This window comes from Carlito syrichta, unplaced genomic scaffold (assembly GCF_000164805.1).
Source record: "Carlito syrichta isolate Samal-C Ts95f unplaced genomic scaffold, Tarsius_syrichta-2.0.1 Scaffold301884, whole genome shotgun sequence".
NCBI lineage: Eukaryota > Metazoa > Chordata > Mammalia > Primates > Tarsiidae > Carlito > Carlito syrichta.
In genome coordinates this window covers 30,327-56,370 of record NW_007245980.1, presented here as the reverse complement: position 1 = coordinate 56,370, position 26,044 = coordinate 30,327, and the positions used below count along the sequence as shown (strand labels likewise).

The 26,044-nt window shown below is 45.3% G+C and overlaps 1 protein-coding gene across 1 annotated transcript in view; it reads left to right on the top strand.

The window, feature by feature from the left end:
- Window positions 1-26,044, top strand: part of SMARCAL1 (SWI/SNF related, matrix associated, actin dependent regulator of chromatin, subfamily a like 1) — a gene marked incomplete at its 3' end in the record, with an annotated part of 64,417 nt that overhangs the window by 8,449 nt on the left and 29,924 nt on the right. The window contains exons 5-9 of the mRNA XM_008055558.2: window positions 3,629-3,679; window positions 10,330-10,516; window positions 14,489-14,639; window positions 17,190-17,348; window positions 19,855-19,920. Coding sequence (XP_008053749.1) covers window positions 3,629-3,679; window positions 10,330-10,516; window positions 14,489-14,639; window positions 17,190-17,348; window positions 19,855-19,920 — 614 coding nt within the window. The remainder of the gene's footprint in view (window positions 1-3,628; window positions 3,680-10,329; window positions 10,517-14,488; window positions 14,640-17,189; window positions 17,349-19,854; window positions 19,921-26,044) is intronic.

Genomic DNA, 26,044 nt, shown 5'->3' with positions numbered 1-26,044 from the left:
TGCGGTGACCAGAAGCGGCCACTGCACTCCAGTCTGGGCGGCAGAGTGAGACTCCAACTCAAAAAAAAAAAAAGAAAAGAAAACCACCGGCAAAGCAGAATAGTTTGCTTTATTTTTTGTGACGTTCTTCAAAAGCTCCCAGTCGGAATGAGGGGCTGAAGCAGCTTTAAATTGTGGACTGACACCTGGGTTTGTCTTAGTTCAGGCCAGGTTGTCTTTAAAAACTACATGGAGGCCGGGTTTGGTGGCTCAGCCTATAATCCCAGCACTTTGGGAGGCTGAGGCGAGTGGATTGCCTGAGCCCGAGGGTTCGAGACCAGCCTGAGCAACCTGACAAGACCTCATCTCTACAATAAGTAAAAAAAATTAGCTGGGCATGGTAGCACGTGCCTGTAGTTCTAGCTACTTGGAAGGCTGAGGCGGAAGGATCGCTGGAGCCCAGCAGGTCAATGCTGGGGTGGCTGTGAGTGTGCCACTGCACTCCAATCTGGGTGACAGAATGAAACTCCAACTCAAAAGAAAAAAAACAAAAAACAACTATGTGGGGCCAGTGCAATGGTTCACATCTGTAATCCCAACACTTTGGGAGGCTGATGCGGAAAGATTGCTTGAGCCCAGGAGTTTGATACCAGCCTAGGCAACATAGAAAGACCTCCTCTCTACAAAAATTACAATAAAAATTAAAACTACATGGCTGGCAGGCACGGTAGCTCACACCTGTAATCGCAGTACGTGGGGAGGCCAAGGCAGGAAGATCACTTGAGGTCAGGGGTTCAAGACCAGCCTGGACAAATTCAAGACCCTGTTTCTGACCAGGCACAGTGGCTCATGCCTGTTATCTCAGTACTTTGAGAGGCTGAGCCAGGGTGATTGCTTGAGCTCAAGAGTCTGAGACCACTCTGAGCAACATGGCAAGACTTGGTCTCTACAGAAAATACAAAAATTAGCTGAGTATGGTGGTACACACCTGTAGTCCCAGCTACTTGGGAGGCTGAGATGGGAAGTTCGCGTGAGCCCAGGTGTTTCAGGCTGCGGTGAGCTGCAGTTGTGACTGCACTCTAGCCTGGGCAACAGTGTGACCCTGACCCCCCAAGATAAAAGACCCTGTCTCTACAAAACATAAAATCTACTTGGCTGTTTTGGATTGATATTGTCCCATTCTTAGTTATAGTCTTTTATCTAGGCAAGTAGAACTTAGACCCTTAAAGCCTTATGCCCTGAGATATCACATTCAGACAGCGTCACAGAAGATGCCTCTAGAATTACTAGCCCAACAGGATCTTTCAGTAGGATTCAGGCTCCTTCAGGATGAGGGTGATGCTGGCTGTCACCTACTCATCCCTCAGATGGATGGAATTTGAACTGATGTGAGAAGAATGGTCAGCCGGGCTCAGTGACTCAGCCTGTAATCCCGCGCCTTTGGGAGGCTGAGGTGAGTGGATTGCCTGAGCCCGCAGGTTCAAGACCCGCCTGGGCAACTTGGTGAGACCTCATCTCTACAATAAAATAAAAAAATTAGCCGGGTGTGGTAGCGCGCGCCTGTAGTTCAGCTACTTGGAAGGCTGAGGCAGAAGGATCGCCAGAGCCCAGCAGGTCGAGGCTGAGGTGGCTGGGAGCGGCCTCTGCACTCCAGTCTGGGCGACGGAGTGAGACTCCAACTCAAAAAAAAAAGAATGGTCATGAGTTGAGCTGCTTCCTCAAGGGCCAGGACCCTCTGCCTCCCCTGCCCCTCAGATGTTCAGCTTCAGCTTGGGGCGGCTCTTAGAAGGCGAATACAGTGATCTGTGTCTGGCTCCCCTCTGCAGAATCACACTCCTGACACAGTCTGCCATTTTGGGAGCGGGTGTAGCTAAAATATTGATACCTGATCCTGCCCACACCCAGACATCCAAAGCCCATGGTTGGAGTTTCTCTGTGCCTTGGCTGTTAGTCACAGCTCTTCCCATCTGCTGCTCTGCCACTGTCACAGTCAAGCTGTTGTCAGGAAGAGTCTTCCTGTCCTCATCCTACACTGGTTGTTCATCTGTTGACTTTTGTTCCTTCCATCAGGTTATACCTGGGCTGCCTTGCTTTTTCCTGAAACTGACTCACCGTGTTCATGATGCTTCTTTCTGACAACCTTGTTTTCAAAATGACCATTCAGTGAAGAATTAATTTTTGCTCTACAGATAGCATTTGAGATCAGGCTTTCTTGATTTTCTCAAAAAGCAGATTAGTAGACAAAACCATGTATTTAAACAATTAGCTTTTGTTGGGCAGTAAGATGCTTGCCTTTCTTTGTTAATATTGTGTGTAATTTATACTACACTATACTATTAGCAGATGATATATTAACAGTAATTCCTAATGACTAGCTTTACTTGAATGCCCATTGTTTTCCAGGCATACTTTTTTGTTTTTTGAGTAGGTGTCTCACTCTGTTGCTCAGGCTGGAGTACAGTGGTATGCTCATGGCCACCTCAGCCTCAACCTGCTGGACTCAGGTGATCCTTCCGCCTCAGTCTTGCAAGTAGCTGGAACTACAGGCACATGCCACCATGCCTAGCGAATTTTTTGATTTATTGTACAGATGAGGTTTCGCCAAGTTTCCCAGGCTCGTCTCGAACCATGGGCTCAGGCAATCCTCTCACCTCAGCCTCCCAAAGTGTTGGGATTATAGGCATGAACCACTGCACCTAGGCTTTTTTTTTTTTTTTTTGTAAAGCCCTTTTTTTTTTTTTTTGAGTTGGAGTTTCCCTCTGTTGTCCAGGATGGAGTGCAGTGGCATGCTCATGGCTACCACAACCTCGACCTGCTGGACTTAGGCAATCCTTCCACCTCAGCCTTCCATGTAGCTGGAACTACAGGCGTGCACTAACATGCCCGGCTTATTTTTCGATTTATCATAGAGACGAGGTCTCACCAAGTTCCCAGGCTGGTTTTGAACCCCTGAGCTCAGACAGTCCTCTTGCCTCAGCCTCCCAAAGTGCTGGGAGTACTGGCTTGAGCCACTGCGCCTGGCCTTCAAGCATACTTTTATAAGCATTTTGTATTTAATTTTCATGTAATCCTCACAGTAACCCTGTGAGGTAGGGGCTGTGGTATCCTTATTTTTCAGAAGTGAAAACAGGCACAGAGTTTTTACATGACTTGCCCATAGACAAGCTTGAACGTAGACAGCTTGACCACTCTGACCACCTGCAACTTGTTTGCCTTGTATAAAATGGAGCTAACAGCAGCCTACCTCAAAGAGGTGTGAGGGCAGATGAGGTGGTGTGACTGATCTTGGCACCGTGCCTGGCTTAGAGAGAGTGCTGCCGAGGTGTGAACTGCAGTTGCCTTCCCTGACTTGGATGTTCAGGGAATTTCTGGCCTGCTGGGTCATGCCCAGTCATGTTATCCCCATGGCACCTTTTATCACAACTCTCACAACACAGTGTGGTCCCGTCTCTGCTTGTCTGCCCTCTTGTATACTGTGGAAGCCTCAAGGGCAAGTACTCTCTTCATTTCTTTATTCCTGGTGCCAAGTATAGGACCAGCCCCATCACCCAAGCCTGATGGAAGTTCTGAAGCCAGAGAATAAATAGGTGTGATCATGTGGCAGGAGGGCAAGGTGTCCTGTTTGCTTATTTATTTCTTCTCATTACAGATGTCAAGACCAGGAAGTGGAACTTTCTCTTGGAAGAGCACAATGAACTAAGTGAGAAGCCCTCCTTGCTTGTTTATAGCATGTTATTGTTAAGTTTTAATAATCCACTTTAAATGTAATGTATTTTAAAAGACTCCTCCTCCCTCGCTGCAGTGGTACATTTGAGTACAGGGTAAGTGAAGGAGAAGATGTTCTCGGGCAGCCTCGTCTGCATCCACCGAGATGGTGGCTTTATGATAGCCCACACAACCGCAGGGCCTCTTCTAAGCTAGATTGCTTAGCTTAGGTGGAAGCTACCTTAGGTGACCTCTAAGAACAGGCTCTCAGTTTACTTCTGGAGCTAGAGGATCAAGAAGGTAGGAGAGTTTCATAAGAAGAGAAATCCCTGTATTTCAATAATTAGCTATTGTTGAGTAGTAAGATGCTCGCCTTTTTTAGTTAACACTGTGTGTCACTTCTGCTACACTATACTGTTAGCAGATGATGTAATAACAGTAATTCATAATGACTAGCTTTAGTTGAGTGCCTGTTGTTTTCCACACATACTTTTAGAAGCGTTTTATATCTAACTTTCATGTAATCCTCACAGTAACCCTGTGAGGTACTGGGCTGAGTTCTGTCAGATGCAGAAGTTAGGCCAGGGATCTTAAGCATTTGAACAAGCACTTTAGAGACTGACCAAGGGAAGGGGCTATGTGTGCAGATACCACAACTGCAAGAAGCAGCAGCCACCTTGGGCTCCCCTCTTTTCTTCTGTGTGCTCTGCTTAGATGGGGCAGTATGTTTAATATGCCTGGGAAGGGGAGACATGGTCCTGTCTCCGACAGCATTCCTCATCCATCTGTAATGATCCTGTGGTGGGTATGCAGCTACACAGCTGTGTTCCTCCTGGTGACCTCCGAGGACTTGTTGCTACCTGTCAGGCCAGGAGAGACCTGATCCGACCCTGGAAACTCTGGGTCATGACCATCTTACCTGTCAGGCCAGGGCTTTAGCAAAGAGGGAAAAGCTGGATCGTTCCCTTAGTCTCCTTCTTATGTGACCTGTGTGACATTGGGTAGATAATTCAACATTTTGGGTCCCACTTGTCTCTTTAGTTTAAAAAAATGGGAGTCTTTAATCCTTATTTGCTCTACTGACATAGGAATTAAACATAAAGGAAGAGTTTTTGATTCCTTGAGCAAAGACTTGTAGTGAACTACAAGATTAGATTTTAATATGATACTCAGTGTCAGTGCAGCTGGGCTGAAGCAGGAAGGATGGCTCACATTACTCTTGAGACTTTCTGGATGCTGCTATTGGGAACTTAGGATTCAGAGGGAATGGTGGGGCCACAGCTGAATTTTCGATGAGAAATAGGAGCGATTCTTTCCTTTTTGCCTCTGCGGCTCTCAACTAAGAAACAAGTAGCTATGTTCACTATAAAGGCTTGGCTTGTTGTAGAACAACAAAAAGCTGGATACTTACAGCATTGTCGGATAAATATAACGTGGAAAAACCATGGCTCATGACTCACATAGCATTATACGATGGGAAAACCCCCCAAAATGAAATTTATTTATTTAAAATTGTGTATTTATTCTCACATGCTTAAACTTCAGTCACTTCCAAGTGCTCTCTGTTTGATGCACCTATTGAAGTGCTTGTTCCACTGCTCAAAACGGTTTTAGAATTCACCCATTTCGATCCCCTTGAGTGCGTCTGCTGTTTTTTGTTTCACGTCTTTCACATCAGCAAAGTATTTTCCTTTGAGGACGTTTTCCATTGAAGAACACAAAACAGTCACTTGGGGCAAGACTGGGTGAACAGGGAGGGTGGGGCACACGGGTCATGCCGTTCTTCGTGAAAAACTGCCAAACACTCAGCATGGTGTGGGCGGGTGCACTAGTCAGTCACCCATCATGAAATGCACAAATGTATGGAAGAATCTCCAGAAAAAAAGTTGCTGAGGCTGACCACATCCTTTCACAACAACACTAGCTGGTACACTGATGCCAGTTGGCTCCTAGAACACTTACCTAGTGGGGAAAGCCTGTAGTATAGGGGACCCACCTTCCACAAGATGCCGTTTCCTTTGGGGTCCCCCTTGTGTAGTGGTTCCTAATTTTTTGTGAACCATAGACGTCTTAAAATCTCTCGTGAAAACAGTGAATTCTTCACCCAGAAAAATGTACATAGTGCCTGCCACATATGAAATTCAGCACTTGATACTAATGAGTCCATGGATCCTGAGTGAAGAATTCTAGATGTAGAGTATTTGCATGCTATCATAGTGTCTGTGGAAGATAAGACTGATACTTCTTATTTCATAGATTGGAAAGAGCTTGGGCCCATAGAAAGGAAATAATGGTTATTCTTATTGGGAGCATTGCAAAGGTCACAATAAATCCAGTGACCTAAATAAGACTAGAAATACCATCTGCACTTACAATCTGACCCATTATGAAATTTAGAAGCCATTTCTGTCTGGATGCAGTGGCTCACGCCTGTAATCCTAGCACTTTGGGAGGCCGAAGTGGAGGATCACTTGAGCCCAGTAGTTCAAGACCAACCTAGGCAACATAATGAGACCTCGTCTCTACAAAAAAATCACAAAATTAGCCGGGCATGGTGGTACCTTCCTGTAGTCCCAGTGACTCAAAGGCTGAGGCAGAAAGATCTCCTGAGCCCAGGAAGTCAAGGCTGCGGTAAGCTACAATCGTGCCACTGCATTCCAGCCTCGGCAACATAGTGAGACTCCAACTCAAAAAAAAAAAAGGAAAATGTAGAAGCCAGTTTCATAAACTAAGAAGGTGGGAGAGAATACAGCACAGTTCCCACCTTGGCTCTCATTTCATCATTAACATACTGTGAGCCTGTAACATGCTGAGAGGGGAATGCACACCTCTCTCCTCACCCTAAGGTCTTCTTCCTTATGAGAGAAATTCAGTGGTTGACCCCGAGCTACTGAGCGTGTGTGTATGACACTGAGTAAGAACTGAATGAGGCCTGAGTTTATGAGTGCTCCTCGGTAGAAAGTGAGAGTTACTTTCTCTAGTAAGGCAAATCTGACAGCTTCCCTCTTTGCTCTTTTCTAAGTGACTTGGAGCCTTTTGCCCGTAGTGAAATTGGCATAAGGCCCTTTGCTTTCCCTTGGCTGTCGCAGTCCAGAAGGATTCTCAACAGTCTTGTCTCTTCGGCTGCTATTTGAAAACAGTAGCTTCTTTCTGCTGTGTGGCTAGTAGCGTTCTGCCAAAGAGCTGTCTTGCAGAAATGACTTCTAGGTGACTCATGAAGCCAGACAGCCCATGCCTGTCATCTCCCAGGCCCAGGGAAGGGACCATAGAGGCAGTCCTTAACAGGGAGCGCTGGCTTTCTCAGAAACACCCACTTGGCTGAGCTAGCAGCATAGGATTTTGGAGACAGTAGTTTGTAGGAGACAGAGTACCTGTTGGTTTTATTCCTCTTAAATGACTGAAAGAACATAATGCTTACAAAGCACTTCCTTTCACACCAGCCAGATCGTTGGTTCTTTCTTAGCTTTCATCAGGTATTGGAATTCTAAAGATCACTAGGATTAAAATGAAAATGGTTTTTGGAAGCACATGGAGTGCTCAGTCTCCTGAAGTGTGCAGAAACCAGCATGATCAGATTTAATTTGGAGCTATAAAATGTATTTCCACATCAATATAGATAGCCTATTTTATATTAAAGCCGCCAACCTTGCCTAATTTCCTCTCGTGGTGATTCTGTTCATGGAAACAGTTTCCAGAAATAACTGGTACTTATATTTAGCGAAGGACAGAAATGGATTTAAATATATTGAAAATACAAAGCAATTGGAGGTAGCCTTAGATGACTCAGCCCTGCATGTTCATACCAGTCTTTGCAACGGTAACCAATTGATGGTTGTGGCAGAAGACTTTTGGAATATTTGTGACGATATTAAGAAAACATGACCTTGTGGAATAGAGAACCAATAACCTTAGTATTTCAGATAATACTGGGTAGAAATAAAATATGCCCAGTTTCTCTTTTTGGTTTCCTTTACTGGGTATCTGAGGATAATTAGCCTCTTAGTGGGTGACTGACTCTCAGGGTGCCCCTGAAGAGTAGAGGGCAAGCTGGGCGTGGTGGCTCACATCTGTAATCCCAGCACTTTGGGAGGCGGAGGCGGAGGCGAGAGGATTGCCTGATCCCACAGATCTGAGGCCAGCCTGGGCACCATGGCAAGACTTCATCTCTACAATAAATCAAAAAATGAGCCAGGCATGGTGGTACATGCCTGTGGTTCCAGCTGCTTGGAAGGCTGAGGCAAGAGGATCACCTGAGACAAGCAGGTCAAAGCTGTGGTGGCTGTGAGCGTGCCACTGCACTCCAGCCTGGGCGACAGTGAGACTCCAACTCAAAAAAGAAAAAGAAAGAAAAGAAAAGTAAAGTGAAGGGTAAAGAGTAATTGAAGAACTGTAAACAACGGTCACTTTTCTAACTAGGTTTTTCAAAGGAAAATGACAGAAGGGAAGGACATCTCAAAAGTGACAGCTCACAGGACCGCAGGCTTGATCAGTAGTTTATTGATAATTCTTCTGCCAGAGACCTCCAGGCCTGTCGCCTTTTTTGTAACTTTAAAATTGTTAACCTATAACATTTAAGTTAATTCTTAACATATAAGAATTATATGTTTTATCTCTCTGGTTTATTCTTTTTCTGTTTCTTTATTGAATACAGGACTTTTTTTTTCTCTTTTTAAAACTTAAAATTGGCTGGGCATGGTGGCTCATGCCTATAATCCCAGCATTTTGGGAGGTTCAGGACCAGCCTGGGCAACTTGCTTGGCGAGACCTTGTCTCTACAGTAAATCAAAAAAGTAGCTGGGCGTGGTGGCATATGCCTGTAGTTCCAGCTACTTGGAAGGCTGAGGTAGAAGGATGGCCCGAGCCCAGCAGGTTGAGGCAGCAGTGGCCGTGAGCGTGCCACTGCTCTCTAACCTGGGCAACAGATGAGACTCCAACTCAAAAACAAACAAACAAACAAACAAAAAAACTTAAAATAAGTGAGACTAAGTTTTTTCAAAAAGCAAGATCAGTGCAGTTAATCTACTTTCCTCTCCATGAAGATACCAAATAGGTTATTCTTCCCACTTGGGTTAATAGCCCTGACTAAAGGGGATTTCTCCATTCATTATGTAAGCATCCAGGACCAGTGTACTTGGAAGGAAAGTGAAGGCCCCTAGATGTAAATTGAAAGAGTCTGAGTTATAGTCACTTTAAGTAATAGTGTGGGCTTTAAGCTTAGCAGGGGTTTGGAAGCTTCTTCTCTTTTATTGACATAATATTTTACATATTTATGGGGTACACATGTTCATTACATGCATAGAATGATAACGATCTGGTTGGAGTATATGGGGTATCCATCACCTGAGTGTTTATCATTTGGTAAACTTAAGGGCCAGATGGCAAATATGTCAGGCTTTGAGGGCCATGCCGTCTCTGTCCCAGCTGCTCAGCTCTGCTGTTGTCATGTGAAAGCAGTCACAGACAAAACATAAATGGATGGCCTGGCTGTCCCAGTAAAACTTTGTTTAAAAAAAACACAAGCAGTGGCTCAATCTGGCCCACAGGCCTTAGCTTGCTGAGCTCTGCTTTGGAGAACAGGTAAGGCGCCCTCAAGTCAACTGCAGACTAAAGGATGTTTAGCAGCTTCACCACAGAAATCACTGCTGCAAAATTCACCTCTCAAAGGGAGATCGTTACGGAAAAGGTCAAAAAATGTACGTTTTTATCATTCTCTGGCCTTTGCATGGACTCTGCCTTTTGTTGTTATTATTTTTAATTAGCACTACTATCCTTTGCTAGAAACACCTAGCAACTTCTCTGTACAGAGCACAGTGCTTCCTTACTCATGGACAGATAATAGGGTTCTCTGTCCCCTCAGACGTCAAAATCATCAAAATAAAGCATCAGAAGACTGGAAACAAGACAAGATTTATTCTGTTTAAGATGTACTTTTCTATGGGTCTTTCTAGGTGATTTTTTTTAAGAACGTGGGTCATTATTTATTTGAATGGGAATACTGAGATACTTTAAAAAATTTCTTTAGGTTTAAAAAAAATCTGTCACGAGAACACTTTATAGTTTGTTCCAGTGTTTGTGTAGTATAGCAAATCAAGTTGGCATTATTGACTGCCTCTTATTTGCAGAAATTAAGGACTAGGCCGGGTGCAGTGGTTCATGCTTATAATCCTAGCACTTCGGGAGGCCGAGGTGAGAGGATTGCCTGAGCCCATGGGTTTGAGAGCAACCTGGGCAACTTGGCAAGACCTCATCTCTACAATAAAAAAATTAGCCAGGTGTGATGGTGTGTGCCTGAAGTTTCAGCTACTTGGAAGGCTGAGACAGAAGGATCACCTGAGCCCAGCAGGTTGAGGCTGTGGTGGCTATGAGCAGCGTGCCACTGCACTCCAGACTGGATGACAGAGTGAGACTCCAACTCAAAAAAAAAACAAAAAAAAACACTAGAGCGGGAAACTGGTCACTGGGTTCATGTAGCTCGCCCAGGATGCAACTGTCAATCTCTGATTTTCTCTCCAGTTAAACTTTTTGAGAAGATGGTATGTAGCAGAACTCCGGTTATTGAACTTCATGTTCTGCAGCCCCTTCTTTTTCCCCGGATCTTTTAGGCATGAACATTTCCAGCTCATACGCCTCTGTTCTTCTTTCCAGTTAAAAGGGTGCGCTGCCTCCCACAAGTTCAGCTGGATCCCCTGCCCACGACTCTCACCTTGGCTTTTGCTTCTCAGCTCAAGAAGACGTCTCTACATCTCACGGCAGATGTCCCAGAGGCAGACCTTTCTGAAGTGGACTCCAAGCTTGTATATAATCTGATGCCCTTTCAGAGAACTGGAGTCAAGTAGGTTTTGATCTTCCTCTCGCTCTCACTCAGATTTCATCCCTCAACATGGACTATTCTGATGCTTCCTCTTTTATGAACATTCATCTTCCACAGATATCTAAAAGAATCTCAGCATTAGATAGCCAGGTGTACAGCTACAAAGCCTTATTGTAACCACTGATTTCAGATTCCATGAGTTCACTCTGGATTGCAGAAACTCAATTCAAGCGAGCCTAAGAAAAGAGGAGGGCTGGATGTGGTGGCTCATGCCTGGAATCCTAACACTTTGGGAGACCAAGGCAGGAGGTTTGCTTGAGCCCACAAGTTTGAGACCAGCCTGGGCAACATGGCGAGACCTTGTCTCTACAAAAATTTTTTAAAAATTAGCCGGGCATGGTAGCCTACGCCTGTAGTCCCAGCTGCTCAGGAGGCTGAGATGGGAGAATCGCCTGAGCCCAGGAGGTCAAGGCTGCAGCGTGCTGTGATTCTGCCATTGCCCTGCAGCCTGACCGACAGAGTGAGACTCCAACTCAAAAATAAATAATATTTCTCAATGCATGTAGTAGGAAATGTGGTGTCTCTGTTTCTCTCTCAGCCCTTCTTTCTCAGTTTGCTCTGTTCTCAGCCCTGTGCTGAAGTGTGGCAGCCAGGGCGTCCAGGGGCTTCCAGCTTGCAGTCCATCAGCTCATTAGCAACCCACACAAGCACCTTTTCCCTGATGCAGTGGCTTAAACCTGATGACTGACGCTGGAACCAATCACTGAGGCCTTGGAGTCTTGAAGTCTAGTTAGGCTGGGTGATTGGCCCATCCCTGGTGCCAGAGGGTGTGGCCTGCTCCCCCTAAATACTTGAACTGAGAGTGGAAGGGTACGGTTTCCCAAAAAAAGTCAGGGTGCTCTTTTAGAGAAAGATAAAAGATAAACTTGTGTCCTGACCTGTCCCTTTTCTATGGTTTCTTAGAAGAAACAAACTGCCAGGTTTGAACTTACCTCCTCTTGAAAATATAGTAGTTCAAGAAGAGGAAAGAGGAAGTCCTCATCGTGTGTCCAGAAATACTAAGAGTTAGAACTGTTCTTAGGTGCACGATTGGAGACAAAGTCCTGTGCAAGGGAAGGAACCTCAGTTGTTAATGAAACTGACAAACTGGGACAGCCTGCCTTCCCTGCTGCTTGATAGTGGTAATTTGGAGGGAGCTTGCCCACGTGTCTGCCAGGGTGTGGGCTCTGTGCGCCATTTGGGCACAGTGCACTTGACCACATCCCCAGGGCCCCAGCCCTGCCCACCACTCTGCTTCCTTTCCCTTCCGTCCCTCTCAGATAGCACACTTTGCAAAGCTTCATCTTGCTTTGCCATCTCAATCCTTCGTCGGCTGAGATGTCCTTCGGGCCTTGTTTTAACCAGGCTCAGGGTGGCTGTTCCCTTGGATCCTTCTTCCTCTGCCTGCTTTAGAGCTGAAGTATAGTTCGCCCAGCCCCAGCCCCCAAGCAGCCTCATCTTCAGCATCCAAGTTCTTCCTGGCTCCGTTAGTGATCTTTGGGCCCACGTGGTGAGTGCTGGCCTTCCCGGTTAAACCCATTACCCTTGGGAGAGGCTCAGTGTGTGAGGCAGCCCCGGCGGATATCTTTCTCCCTCTGTGGCTGCAAGCTGCTGCTAATGGTACTTATAATCTTTCTTCAAAACTTTTTAATTAGGCCAGGTGTGGCAGTTCATGCCTACAATCTCACCACTTTGGGAGGCCAAGATCAGAGGATTGCTTGAGGCCAGCGGTTCCAGACCAGCCTAAGCAACATTGTGAAACCCTGTCTCCACAAAAAATAAAAACTTAGCCAGGCGTGGTGGCATGTCCCTGTAGTCAGCTACTCAGGAGGATTGCTTGAGCCTAGGAGTCAGAGGCTGCAGTGAGCTGTGATCACATCACTTTACTCCAGCCTGGGTGACAGAGCAAGACTCTGACTCTAAAAATAATAACAATAATAATAACTTTTTTAAATGCCCGGATTTCGAATTAAATACAGATTTTAACTTTTATATTCTCAAGAGGTGAGGGTTTGGCATTGGGGAAGTAGGGCTATCAATTCCATGCTTTTTCTTTTTTTATGCAAGAACTGCAGTTGCACACACCCTGAAATTTACAGAGTTCCCTGGCCTTGCTTGCCTTGACTGGGGTGTGCAAAGTCTCTTAGAAATAGCAGCATCCTCTAATACCCAAGTGGTCCTTTACAACTGGTAAGTGAATTGAGGTACAGAAAGACAGTCATTTGCCTAAAGTGACTCAGCTTGCAAAAGTGTAATTGTAGCTTAAATCCGTGTTTTCTGATTGATGGATTAATTTTTGAGTATAGCATTTCTTTCTATTATCCCAAACTACTCTTTAGAGAATAACAGTTGTGTTGTTGTTCCTCTGTTATTCAGGCTTTTTCTTTTCTTTTCTTTTCTTTTGAATTGGAGTCTCACTCTGTCACCCAGGCTGGAGTGCAGTGGCATGTTCACAGCCACTGTAGCCTTGACCTGCTGGGCTCAGGCGATCCTTCCACTTCAGACTTCCAAGTAGCTGGAACTAAAGCATGTACCACCATGCCCAGTTAATTTTTGGATTTATGGTAGAGATGAGGTCTCACCAAGTTGCCCAGGCTGGTCTCAAACCCGTGGACTCAGGCAGTCCTCTCACCTCAGACTCCCAAAGTGCTGGGATTATAGGTGTGAGCCACCTTGCCCTGCCTAGGCTTTTTCTTTTCTTTGTTGCCATTTTTTGGCCACTTTCCTTCTTAATTAGGCTACCTCAAGCCTGGAAAAAAGGAGAGAATGTGAATTTCAGGTGGTCCATTCTGCTTTGAGGGTGACCAGATGGACCAAACTTCTGGAACTTGTAGATGGTAAAGCTGAGGAGGCTGAAACAAAAGACATTCAGAGGGCGTGGAGCTCTCCATGGCTTTAGTTGCTTAGGTACTGGTACTGTCTGTCCTCCTCGGCCACCAATTTTATAAATCAGAAAGTGAGGCCCAAAAAAATCTTTTCACACCTGCCCTCCCCATCTGTCTGTGTTGTGGGTTGATCCCAGAATGGCCCAAAAGATTTCACAGAGGTGGGTGTGCAGAGAGGAGGCTGGGCCTGTTCAGGGGAGGTGAAGTGGTCCCGTGCAGGGCTCTCCATTTCTCCCCGGTGGCAGCCCAGGTGGGGCTGCGGGAATGGCTGCCCCCTCTCTCCTGGGTGACTCACTATGACTTTGGGGAGGACAGGAGAGCTGTACCATGACACCATTTGTGCCCACGCACTACTGATCTCTGGTTGCCCAGAGATCTGCTCGGTTTCCATCTCTGGAAACAATGTTCCAGACCATTTAGAAAGGCGGTGTGCAGCCTAGAGTTCTTGAGGATTCTGGCGTAAGGGCTTTGGAATCCTGGAAGCTGCAGGTTGGTGCTCCCTCTTGGACAGACACCCTTGCTCTCTCCTTTCCTCTGTGGGTCCTCGTCTTCTCCATGTTTTCTGTCTTGGCCAGCTCCCTCCTTGGTCTTCATGCATCCCGAATGCTTCCTGATCTTCAGAAAGCGTATCTTCCCCTCATAGCTCTTCTCATTCTTTCCTTTCTGGTGGGCTCTGGAGTGCGCCAGTGTGCCCTCCTCAGCCCTGGTCGTGAGCTCACACCATGCTTCTCGGCATGTGTCCCCTGGCCTCGCTTGCCTTGGGTGAGGCGAGGCCTCTTACTGGAAGCTTCCTTCCTTGCCCTCCATGACCTAACTATCTTCTGGATCATCTCCCTACCTTTTGACCACCGTTCCACGTTTTCCCCTTTTTGAATTTCTCTCTCTGTGTTTTTAAATTCTGCCCCCTCATTGACTCCAGCTCCTTCCTTTTGGGGGAGCAAGTTCCATGGCGAGAGGGCCGGTGCTGGCTTGTGCAGTAGCCTGCGCCAGAGCAGGGCTTCCCTGCTGTACGCGAGGGCGGGCCAGCTGCCCTGGGGAAACGTGCCATCCTCACCTTGTCTGCTTTCAGTTTTGCCATAGCCAAAGAAGGCCGCCTGCTTCTTGCTGATGACATGGGCCTGGGGAAGACCATTCAAGCCATCTGTATAGCAGCCTTTTACCGGAAGGAGTGGCCGCTCCTGGTGGTGGTTCCGTCCTCTGTGCGCTTCACCTGGGAGCAGGTTAATCCTCTTTGCGTTGTGATTTTAACAGAGAAAGTTTTCTTTGGTGCCAGAGTCAGAACATAATGGTTTGGAGACAGGGCCTGGGGCTCTTTAAGGCTCCTCTCTTAGGCGAAGGCAGGGGAAGAGAGGAGGAGGTGGCTCCTGAGGACAAGCTGGTGGCATTCTGAGTTAGAGTCAGCTTGTGCCTTTGGGGAAGAAAGCCAAGTGGTTGTTCCTGGCTTAGAGACTTATGTCTGTCCGCAGACAAATCCAGGCCCTCTCTGCCCCTGCTAGTAAGATCTTTCATTTCTACCACACTTGATTTTCTTTTCTTTTCTTTTCTTTTCTTTTTAGTTGAATTCTCTCTCACTGTATCGCCCAGGCTGGAGTGCAGTGGCATGCTCATGGCCACTGCAGCCTTGACCTGCTGGGCTCAGGTGATCCTCCCGCCTCAGCCTCCCAAGTAGCTGGAACTACAGGCATGTGCCACCACACCCAGCTAATTTTTTGATTTATTGTAGAGACGAGGTCTTGCCAAGTTGCCCAGGCTGGTCTCGAACCCATGGGCTCAGGCAGTCTTCTCACCTCTGCCTCCCAGTGGCTCAAGCCTGTTGGGATTACAGGCTTGAGCCACTGTACTTGGCTTACACTTAATTTTCAAACTATTTTTACGCCCTTAATTTTTCTTAATCTCGTAACAGCCATGCAGTAGACATAATAGACAGTAACCCCGTTTATAGATGGGAGAACAGAATCCCTAAGTGAGTCAGCTCTAAGCTCTCTGCTAACGACAAGCCGCATATGGGATCTTGAAGTCCCACCTCCTCACTTCCTGCCCAGTTTTTGCATCTGCAGAGGGTGATGTGAATAGGATGCTCGCTGTCTGCCTGATAACTTTATGACTGAAGATCCTGACATGAACACTGCATTGTCACTTTTGAGCTTTATCTAATGCAAATCCAGGAATCACAGTCGTCTTGGGAAGGCATAAAAATCCTTGTGAGCAAACTCAGTGCAGAAGGAAGACCTGGTCTATGCTCCATTGTGTTTTCTAGCTTTATGCTGCTGATGTGGGCCTTTGACTTCCTCACAGCCTGGCTTCTTCCCGGGGCCTCCACAAGCTGCTTGTGGAGAAGAGGCAGCACCTCCTGCTGCCCATCAGCCTGATGCCTAGATGTGCCATTCAACCAAAAAGAAGGCAAAACCTGAAACATGGGTATCAAAACAATGCCTCAAGCCAGGCATGGTGGCTCACGCCTGTAATCCCAGCACTTTGGGAGGCAGAGGAGGGAAGATTGCTTGAGCCCAGGTGTTCGAGATGAGCCTGGACAACATAGCAAGACCTCGTCTCATAAAAAAGCAAAAAATTAGCCAGGTGTGGTGGCATGCAGCCATAAATTCCAGCTACTCAGGAGGCTGAGGTAGAAGGATCCTCTGAGTCCAGGAGGTTGAGGCTGTGGTTAGCCGTGATCATGCTACAATACTCCAGCCTGGGCGACTAGAGTGAGACCCCAACTCAGAAAACAAAATGCCTCATTCTCTTCCTGTCCTTGTGATCTGAACACTGCCAGTGCCCATAGAAAGTAATCATTCAATACATATTTTGTTAGATTTCCATACTACTCTCAGAAATTCCAGGAAAGAGTTAGGTAGTCAGCAGGCCCAAGGCTAAGGAAGAGGCCAGCATTCCCTGTATCATCAGAACAGTATCGGCCCAGGCAGGGAGGCAGGGGACCCAGATTTCTGGGTGCCACATTGGCAACCTTCCACTGGCTCCAGGTACAGGGTTTGGCGAGAAATGCCAAGGTTGCTGGAGAGAGATTGGTAGAAATATTGACAGAAATCTTTTCATTGTCATCAGTAAACAGGATTTGTCTTCAGGTTACTACACTCTGCTAAGTCCTTTATAAAATTCTTCTTAAAGAGTGTCACATTCTTGGTCAGGTTTGGTGGCTCACACCTGGAATCCCAGCACTTTGGGAGACTGAGGTGAGAGGATCACTTGAGGCCAGGAGTTGGAGACCAGCAAGACAGTGTCTCTAAAAATAAAAAATAAAAAAATTAGCAGGATGTGGTGGTGCACGCCTGTTGTTCCAGCTACTCAGGAGTCTGAGGTGGAAGGATTGCCTGGGTCCTGGAGGTCAAGGCTGAAGTGAGCAGTGATTGTACCACTGTAGTCCAGCCTGGACAACAGAGTGAGATCCTGATACACACACACACACACACACACACACACACACACACACACAGTGTCACATTCTTTCCTGCAGACACTTGCCATCTAGTGAGAGATCATAGTGGTGAAACCCACAGACACCATGAACTGCTGACAGAGGAAGTATCCTGTCAGTGAAGGGGAGTGGTTGGTGAACCGAAGGTGGAGGGGATGACTGTTCATGGCCGGATGCAGGAAGGTATGGTGGGAGAAAGACAGAGCTTGTTTTTCAGGGAACATTGAAGTTAGTCTGCATTGAGAGAATGCTATGGGTGCGTTGGCTGGGGTCACGACTGACAGCTGCTGTGCTGGGTGGTTGTCACTGTAATTTTGTTCTCTCCTGTGGTCCACAGGCCTTCCTTCGGTGGCTGCCATCTCTGAACCCAAATAGCATCAATGTTGTGGTGACCGGGAAGGACCGCCTGACAGCTGGCTTGGTCAACATTGTCAGCTTTGACCTTCTTAGCAAGTTGGAAAAACAACTCAAAACCCCTTTTAAAGTTGTCATCATTGTAAGTGACTTGGCAAGGTCTCTAAGTACTTTCTCTCTCTGGAAACTTTCCTCTTAAAAGCTCTGAGAACTTTCATATCTATAATCTCGTTGAGTCTCAGTTTCTAGGAGAAATCACAGCACTGTCTTTATTTTGTGAGGAACTGGCATTTCAGCCTCAAATAAACCATTCTCAGCCCTGGCTACATATTAGAATCTCCTGGGAGCTTTTAAAAAATGTGATTGAGTAGGACTTTGCTGGGGGTTTCGTGCTGACTCTCCCCCTGCGTGAGTCATGGATGGAGGTCATCATGTGGACCCCAGACCTCCTGAGGCTCCAGGGACTACCACCTGGCTGGTAAGGGCTGTGCCTGTGTCTGGTGCCGTCTTGTCAGAATGGCTCAGACATAAATTCAATTAAGTTTTCTTCCAGCCAATATGAAGATACCTTCCCCCAACCCCCTAAAAGCGCTTTTTTAGAGAAAAGCTTGTTTTTTTAGAGAAGGCTTTACTGGAGTCTTGTTTCCAGATTTGACAGCACATCTTTCAGTTACAGACTTTCCTCCTTTTAATGTCTTACATACTTTCTAAGGAAAGTCTAAACTGAATTGGTAACTGGCCATCTCTGTCAGTACTGAGTGTGTCAACACAGCTGACAAAAGTATTATGGGAGCTTAAAGAAGAGAAGATACGATTTACTGACCTCAGGGGATCTTATACTGTGTCGTGGACATGAGAGCCACACTGTGTTCTTAGCATAAGCAAATGTAAGTGTTTATTGTTTTTTAAAGTTCTCCAGGTAGCAAGTCTTTGGGGGAGACTTTTTTTGGTTTGGCACGAATTCAGGCGTGGCTTTAAAAAGATGTCAGCACACATGTGAAATGAGAACATTAAAAGAAGTTTCCTAGTATGATCGTGAAGGCTCTAGAGTGTGTGGGAAGAATAACGTCTTCATTTCTTGAGTGTGACCTCATATTAGGTACTTATGTATGTAATCACTGATCTTCCCAGCGGCCCCCAGGCAGGTGTTATTCTCTATCCTCGTGAATTATCCATTTCACAGCTGATGAAACTGACAGTGAGAGCGGGAACATAATTTGCCTATGGGCATGAAGCTAGCAAGTTGTAGTTATTGATTAAAGCTGGGCTGCATCTGCCTTCAGAATTCACGTTTTTCTGTTTCTGGGCCCATCACTTAACCTGCCATGTGTTTTTTGACAAGCCACTTACCCTCCGAGTTGGTTTGTTCTTCAGTTCAGAAGAGCCCTATCCTCTTATATTCAAAGAAACATAGGAAGGAATAGTGATGGCTCTGAGGTGTCACACTTCTCAGAAGAGGCTTCAATTTTAAGTCATTCTTTATGATTTACTCCAATGTTGGCACATTTTTACTTATTGGTTGAAAGGGTACATTCCTTTTCATATTCTCTTTCTGTATTTTTTTTTCTCTAGAAACACCTTTTTCTTGACTACCATGAGGACTCACCATCAGTTAGACATATGACTATACCACTCTGGGTGTCTGGGGCTAGAGACTGTCCTGACATTGTGGGGGTTATCTCCCACTTCCCTCTTTTGTGCTCCTGAGGACCTTCTGGTGTATCCTAGCTGAGGATTTCTTATAGATCATCTTCAGAGCCAGAGCTGGGGTCTTTCTTCTAGTATCCCAGTTACAGAGTAGCTGATACCTTGGAGCACTTACTAAGTGGTGGGACTGCTCTAAGGACTTTACAAGTGTTAACCCATGAAAGACTAATAGCAACCCAATACGTCAGGAACTGTTATACTTATTTTACAGATGGAGAAACTGGTACTATAAAAAGATTAAGTCACTGCTCAGAGTTACATAGCAAGGAATCTGTGTGCTAAACTAGAAAATTTCCCCCCAAATGCTAATAGTGTATTCATTACTCTTTTGGTTTTAGAAAATATTTAGAAAATTCTGTATTTGCTTATATATAGAATGCAGAGCTATAAAAAACCAGACTGCATTCTAAACATAACAGTTCCTTGGGGACAGGATTCATAGTCTCTTCCCATTTCTCAGCTCCCCCCCCCAGTCTTTTGCTTACCCCCACCTCAGGGACAATACTGATAGCATGCTCTGATCAGTTGTGGGGTGTCTGGCATCCTTCCTGCATGGCAGGGGCTCACCCCCAGGGCTTGGCATGGATACAGGACCCATCGTGGTCTTCAGCACACTTACTATGTGCCACACAGATGCAGTGTCTTTTAGAAAGCAGCAAAAACCACCAGTGGTTGTTCATTTGAGCAGACTTGGTGGTGGGCGGGACAGGGTTCGCTGACCCTACTTTATAGGAGGAAAACTCTCCAGAGAGAGGAAGCAACTTGTCCAAAACCGGAACCTCACTGCTTGCCTGGACCCACTGCTCTGTCTCCCCACATGAGGAGGCACTGAGGGAGGTATCCAGGGTGCACACATCGTGCCAGCGTCAAACTCAAGCTGGGCTCCATCTCTGCCCACTCAGGAGTGGGCCGTGTTCACTTCTATGACTGTTTCGTTTCAGGATGAATCTCACTTCCTCAAAAACAGCAGGACTGCCCGCTGTCGAGCAGCTATGCCCGTCCTAAAGGTGAGCAATTCTGAGAACAGATTTCAAGCCTGAGCCTGCTCTGTGTTGAGATCCCACAGTGTTTTGCTCAGGCTTGCAAGGGGCCCTGGTGGATGAAGGGCTGCGAGTCCGGGCCCGTGAGCCATGGACGTGACTTCGTGTTGCCTTAGGGCGTCTCTTTTTTTTTTTTTGAGTCGGAGTCTCACTCTGTCGCCCAGACTGGAGTACAGTGGCCACTCCCGGCCACTGCAGCCTTGACCTGCTGGGCTCTGGCGATCCTTCTGCCTCAGCCTTCCAAGTAGCCGGAATTACAGGCATGTGCTACCATGCCCGGCTGATTTTTTGATTTATTGTAGAGATGAGGTCTCGCTGCCCAGGCGGGTCTCGAACCTGCGGGCAGGGCATCTCTCTTTAGGACTTTGGTGCCAATTTCGTTTTTCTTCTTAATATCCTGTGAAGGAACTAGCAGTCTGTACTGTGTTCTTCATCTCTTACAGATGAGGGAGATGAGTTAAATAAAAAAATACAGGGAGATGAGTTAAATAAATATAGGCCCAGGCTAGAGCCAGCAGGTGTCAGCAAGCTGTGCTGGCAAAGCTGAGAAGGGCTCGTAAGTCAATGCCCTTTACTATGGTTACCTTAAGCCTTCCAGGTCAGCGGGAGGGCCAGCCAAGTTTAGACAAGTGGTCTAAACTTGTCCCTGAGAACTTTGTGGGTCCAGGCTTCAAGAGCAAGCAGGCATGTTGTAGGTTCGAGTCTTTACCTAAATGTGTTCTGACATGCAACCTAGACTCCATGTCTTAGGCATTGTCTTCTTTGTCTGTGTTTCATGTCCTGGTCCCCCATCCCAGACAGAGGCAAGGCCTCCAAATTTCCTTTCATCTTTTTCTTTTTCTTTTTTGAGTCGGGGTCTCACTGGCTGGAGTACAGTGGCACATTTATGGCTTACTGCCGTCTTAACCTCCTGGGCTAAGCAGTCTTCCTGCCTCAGCCTCCTGAGTAACTGGGTCTACAGGCTCACACCACCACTCCTGGCTAATTTTAAAAATTTTTTGTAGAGGTGAGGTCTCACTATGTTGCTCAAGCTGGTCTTAAACTCCTAGGGTCAAGAATCATCCCAGCTTGGCCTCCCAAAGTGCTGGGATTATAGGCATGAGCCACTGCACCTGACCTCTTCCATTATTTTAGAGTGAGTTTTTTCCTTATATTTTTTTGGAGGGGGAAGTACAATGAGAAAAGTAGCTTTTTCTCTTATAGCAAGTTAGAAATTTCTCACAGATGACTTTGGAGGAATCCACTTTGCTTTGTGAGCAAACAAAAGTATGTGTTTATCTTGTGCTCTATTAAAGCAGCTTTTGTGTTGCACCAGTATATTAAAGCTGTAGTCTTTTTTTTTTTTTTTTTGAGTTGGAGTCTCACTCCGTCACCCAGTATGGAGGGCAGTGGCACGCTCATGCCACCCTGGCGTCTACCTGTTGGGCTCCAGTGTTCCTTCTGCCTCAGCCTTCCAAGTAGCCAGAACTACAGGCACATGCTACCATGCTTGGTTAATTTTTGATTTATTGTAGAGACAAGGTCTTGCCAAGTTATCTGGGCTGGTCTCGAACTCACAGGCTCAGGCAATCCATTTACCTCGGCCTCCCAAAGTGCTGGGATTACAGACTGAGCCACCAAGCCCGGCCAAAGCTGTGGTCTTTATTGCTTAAAATAAGCTTTAACTTTTACCTAAACTAGAGAAAACAAATATTCTAAATGTTGATGAAGCATAGCATTTGAAAATTAACTTAGCCAGGCTCTGTGGCTCAGCCTGTAATCCCGCACTTTGGGAGGCTGAGGTGAGTGGATTGCCTGAGTCCGCGAGTCGAGATCCACCTGGGCAACTTGGTGAGACCTCATCTCTATAATAAAAATCAAAAAATTAGCCAGGCGTAGTAGCGTGCGCCTATAGTTCCAGCTACTTGGAAGGCTGAGGCGGAAGGATTGCCGGAGCCCAGCAGGTCAAGGCTGCGGTGGCCGGGAGCAGCCACTGCACTCCAGTCTGGGTGACAGAGTGAGACTCCAACTCAAAAAAATTAAAAAGAAAATTAACTTAACTTTGAGTAACCCCTTCGGGTCCCCTCCCGCTGTGGGAGCTTTTCTGTCTTTTCAATAAATCCTGCTATAAAAAAAAAAAAAGGAAAAAAAAACTTAATTTGACCAACTCCCCGTAAAACACACACAAAGTATCTGATGATTTCACATTTTTATTTTTATGGAAATAACAGGCAATATGACACATCTTCCAAGGCAGGGTTATGTCATATGCTCCAAACCTAGAAATAAGTCCTTTACTTAAAAGAACTTTTGATCCTCTGCTGATATTACCTATAAATATCTATATGTCAATAGTCATTTATAGACACACTTGTTTTCCTAGGATAATGGTCCTTCTTTTGGGAAGTTTTAATATGTTTTCCTTAGAAAAATGTTAATAGACTTTAGTACTGTAGTTTTAATATTATGGTCATAACTAAAATTAAGTCTGTATCCCTGATCATTTAGACAAAAGAAATTGTACAATAGATAGATTATATCATTAAAGTTGCGATATGAGAGCTTCTTGGCAATCACCTTGTTAATGCAGTGGTTGCCAGGTTGAGTGTGCTGAACCACAATATTGGTTTCTGACATAAGTGCTCCTGAGCCAGACCTTTGGAAGCAGCATATGCATCGTTAATATCTTGGGTATATTTCAGAGTGACATGTTTAAAATAAATCTTTAAGCTGTGCTCGGTGGCTCGGCCTGTAATCCCACGCTTTGGGAGACTGAGGTGAGTGGATTGCCTGACTCCGCGGGTTCAAGACCCGCCTGGGCAACTTGGCGAGACCTCATCTCTACAATAAATCAAAAATTAGCCGGGCATGGTAGTGTGCGCCTGTAGTTCCAGCTACTTGGAAGGCTGAGGCAGAAGGATCACCGGAGCCCAGCAGGTTGAGGCTGCAGTGGCCGGTAGTGGCTACTGCACTCCAGTCTGGGTGACAGAGTGAGAATCCAACTCAAAAATAAATAAATAAATAAATAAATCTTTAAACTTCTAACTAATATAACTGCATTTGCTACAGAACTTGGATGAATTAATATCTTAAAATAGAACTCATTAACATGGCCTGCATTATGATGGCAGCCATTCTCTTCTGCATCGTTGACTTCATCTAATGCTGGACTGTGGCAGGACTGGAGTGAAGAAGTCAGGAGTGGGGGCATTCTGAGCTATCCTGTTACTCGAACCTTTCATCTCTCTCTGCTGTATTTTCATGTAGATTGGAAGGCTGCTATATTTTCTCAGCCTTGGCATTATTGACATTTTAGGCTGTCCTGTGCACTGTGGGATGTTTAGCAGCATCCCTGGCCTCTACCCACTAGATGCTAGCAGTACCCCCAGATATGACAACTAAAATTATTTCTAGATGTTGCCAAATGTCACCTGAGGGAGGACAAATCACTTTCCACCTGCCACTCACTCCCCTAACCCTATTGAGTACCATTGACTTAAATAGTCAAATGAGTCTAAATAGTTTTGGGATAAGAAGATAGTTGGGAGAAAGTAATGTATGTCTTTGAAAGTTACAGAAAGATCTAATATCTCTTGATTGTTCCTCTAATGTGTACATCTCTTAGAACAATGTTCTGATAATTAATACCACAAGATATTTGTAGCAAATGTGCTTAATGAGGTAATTAGATTAAATAGTGCAATCTGTTAAACAGCAGAATCAGACATGTCCAGAAAATGTGAAATTTGTAGATTACAACAACAGTCAGCAGATAAAGGACATGTCAGGTTGTGAGAAACTGGTATCATTGTCCTGTGGGAAATGTGACATCTTTCTTCCCCCATAGCACTAATTTCCCTGGATTATTAATCCTAAACAAGGTGGTTCTATTTTTATATATAAATGTATGAAAGTAAGCAAGTCAGAAAGCTATAAAGAACAAAGTTAAAATCACTTTAATCCCTCCAAGAGAAAAAAACACTATTAGTTGCTCGGTTATCTTTCCAAGTAAGTTGTTAAGCGAGATCATCGTCCTACAACTTAACCCTTGGTGTCAGACACGAGTTTGTTTCCCTTTCTCTGCTTTTATAAATCTGCAGGTGAACATCTTCCATGTAGACATACCTTGGCATACTTCTCCTTATTAGGGCAAATTCCTACCATCAGAATTTCTGGGTCGGTTTTTATCTGACCATGGAGGCTTCTGAAGTCCAGTTGGGCCAAGTGCAGGCATCTTCCCTCCCGTCAGTGTGCTCTTCTCCACGACTCCAACCCTGAAGGTTATCAGCGCTCTTTTGAACAATGAGATGTGTTTGGGTTTTTTGTTTAGTTGTATCTTGTTTACATTGATTTTTATTGTTAAGCTAGCCTGATAACAAAATTAAATTTTGTTAAAAAGTAAAGGCCCCCACTATCCTTTCCTGATAATTAGTGTCTCTCTTTTTCTGTGAGTAGAGTACTTTTTAATATCTCTGTTGGTTGGCTAGATGAGAGATAGTGTCTAAACTATATGAGCTTTTCCTTAAAGTAGTTTAGATAGCTGATAAATTTAAATGGCACAAAAGGATGGACCGTGAAAAATAAGTCTTTCTCCCACCTCTGGAACCCCAGTCCCTCAGTCTCTTCCCACAAAGGTAGCCAATAGTTACCAGATTTTCAGATTTATCTCCATAAAATAATCCACACCTAAGTAAGTACAAATATGTAAGTTTCCTTTCTCTCTCCATAGAGTATTCTACAACCACTGTTTCATACTTACCTTTTTTTCCCTTAATAATGTGTCTTGAAAATCATTCCACATCATTCCAGATGACTCCACCTCATTCTTGCAAATAATATTGTATTGTGTAAATCTATCATAATACATATCATCTGTTCCCTTTTGATGGATTTGTAACCAAATTGCAGCTATTACATACAGTACTGCGGTAACCATCTTTTCATAGGACGTAGATGTGGGGAGTAGAAAACCAATCCCTCTGTATCTAAAAGAGGTGGCATTCTTCTCTCGGATCAGAGGAGAGAATGGTGTCGCTGGTGGGTTCTGTTTTCTCCTTGGTGTGATGAGGCTACCGGAGAAGTCCCCTGTAGTCCAGCCATTCTCGTTTATTTCCTCAATTTAATTACAGAATCACATCTAAAAAGGAAATTATTGGCCAGGCACGGTGGCTCAAGCCTGTAATCCCAGCACTTTGAGAGGCCGAGACAAGAGGATTGTCTGAGCTCAGGAGTTCGACACCAGCCTGGGCAACTTGGTGGCACCTCATCTCTACAATAAACCAAAAAATAAGCCGGGTATGGTAGTGTGTGCCTGTAGTTCCAGCTACTTGGAAGGCTGAGGCAGAAGGAGCACCTGAACCCAGCAGGTCAAGGCTCACGGTGGCCGTGAGCATGCCACTGCACTCCAGCTTGGGCGACAGAGTGAGACTCCTACTCAAGAAAAAAAAAAGATTATTTTTAATTATCATTATTCTATAAGAATAAGGGATTGAAAGTAGTGGGAAACTGCCAGGGTAGGAGGGTAGGATTGGTAGTAATGAGAAACTGCCAGGGGAACGGGAGCACACCTCATCAACAAGGGTACCTGTATAATAAACATTTGTATGCCTAACCCTGAATTGTACCCCACATCTTTAAAAAAAAGAAAGAAAGAAAAAAAGGAAATTATTGGAGTCTGATACTTAAGGTCAGATAGACTGTCTTCTCCAGAGTAAAATAATCCACTTTAATATCTAATTTTAGTATGTGTGCTATATTATTAATACCTATACACAAGTGTTTTGCATGCATTAAAGCTCAGAATGGTATAACTTTAATCACCTGTAATTACACCATTTGATGTATTTTCACGATGGCATTTTGGCCTTTTTGTACCATTGTACCTGTAGTCACAGTTTTTATTCTGTCTGCTCTTACCCAAGAACTGCCTTATATGTGACATAATTTCATTGGTACCAGAACAGTGATACTTGCTTAGTTTGAAAACCCTGTAGTTATCATGCAAGTCAGTAAAGTCAGTTCTGTTCAGACAGAGGTCCTCAAACTTTTAAACCAGGGGGCCAGTTCACTGTCCCTCAGACCGTTGGAGGGGCGGACTATAGTTTAAAAAAAA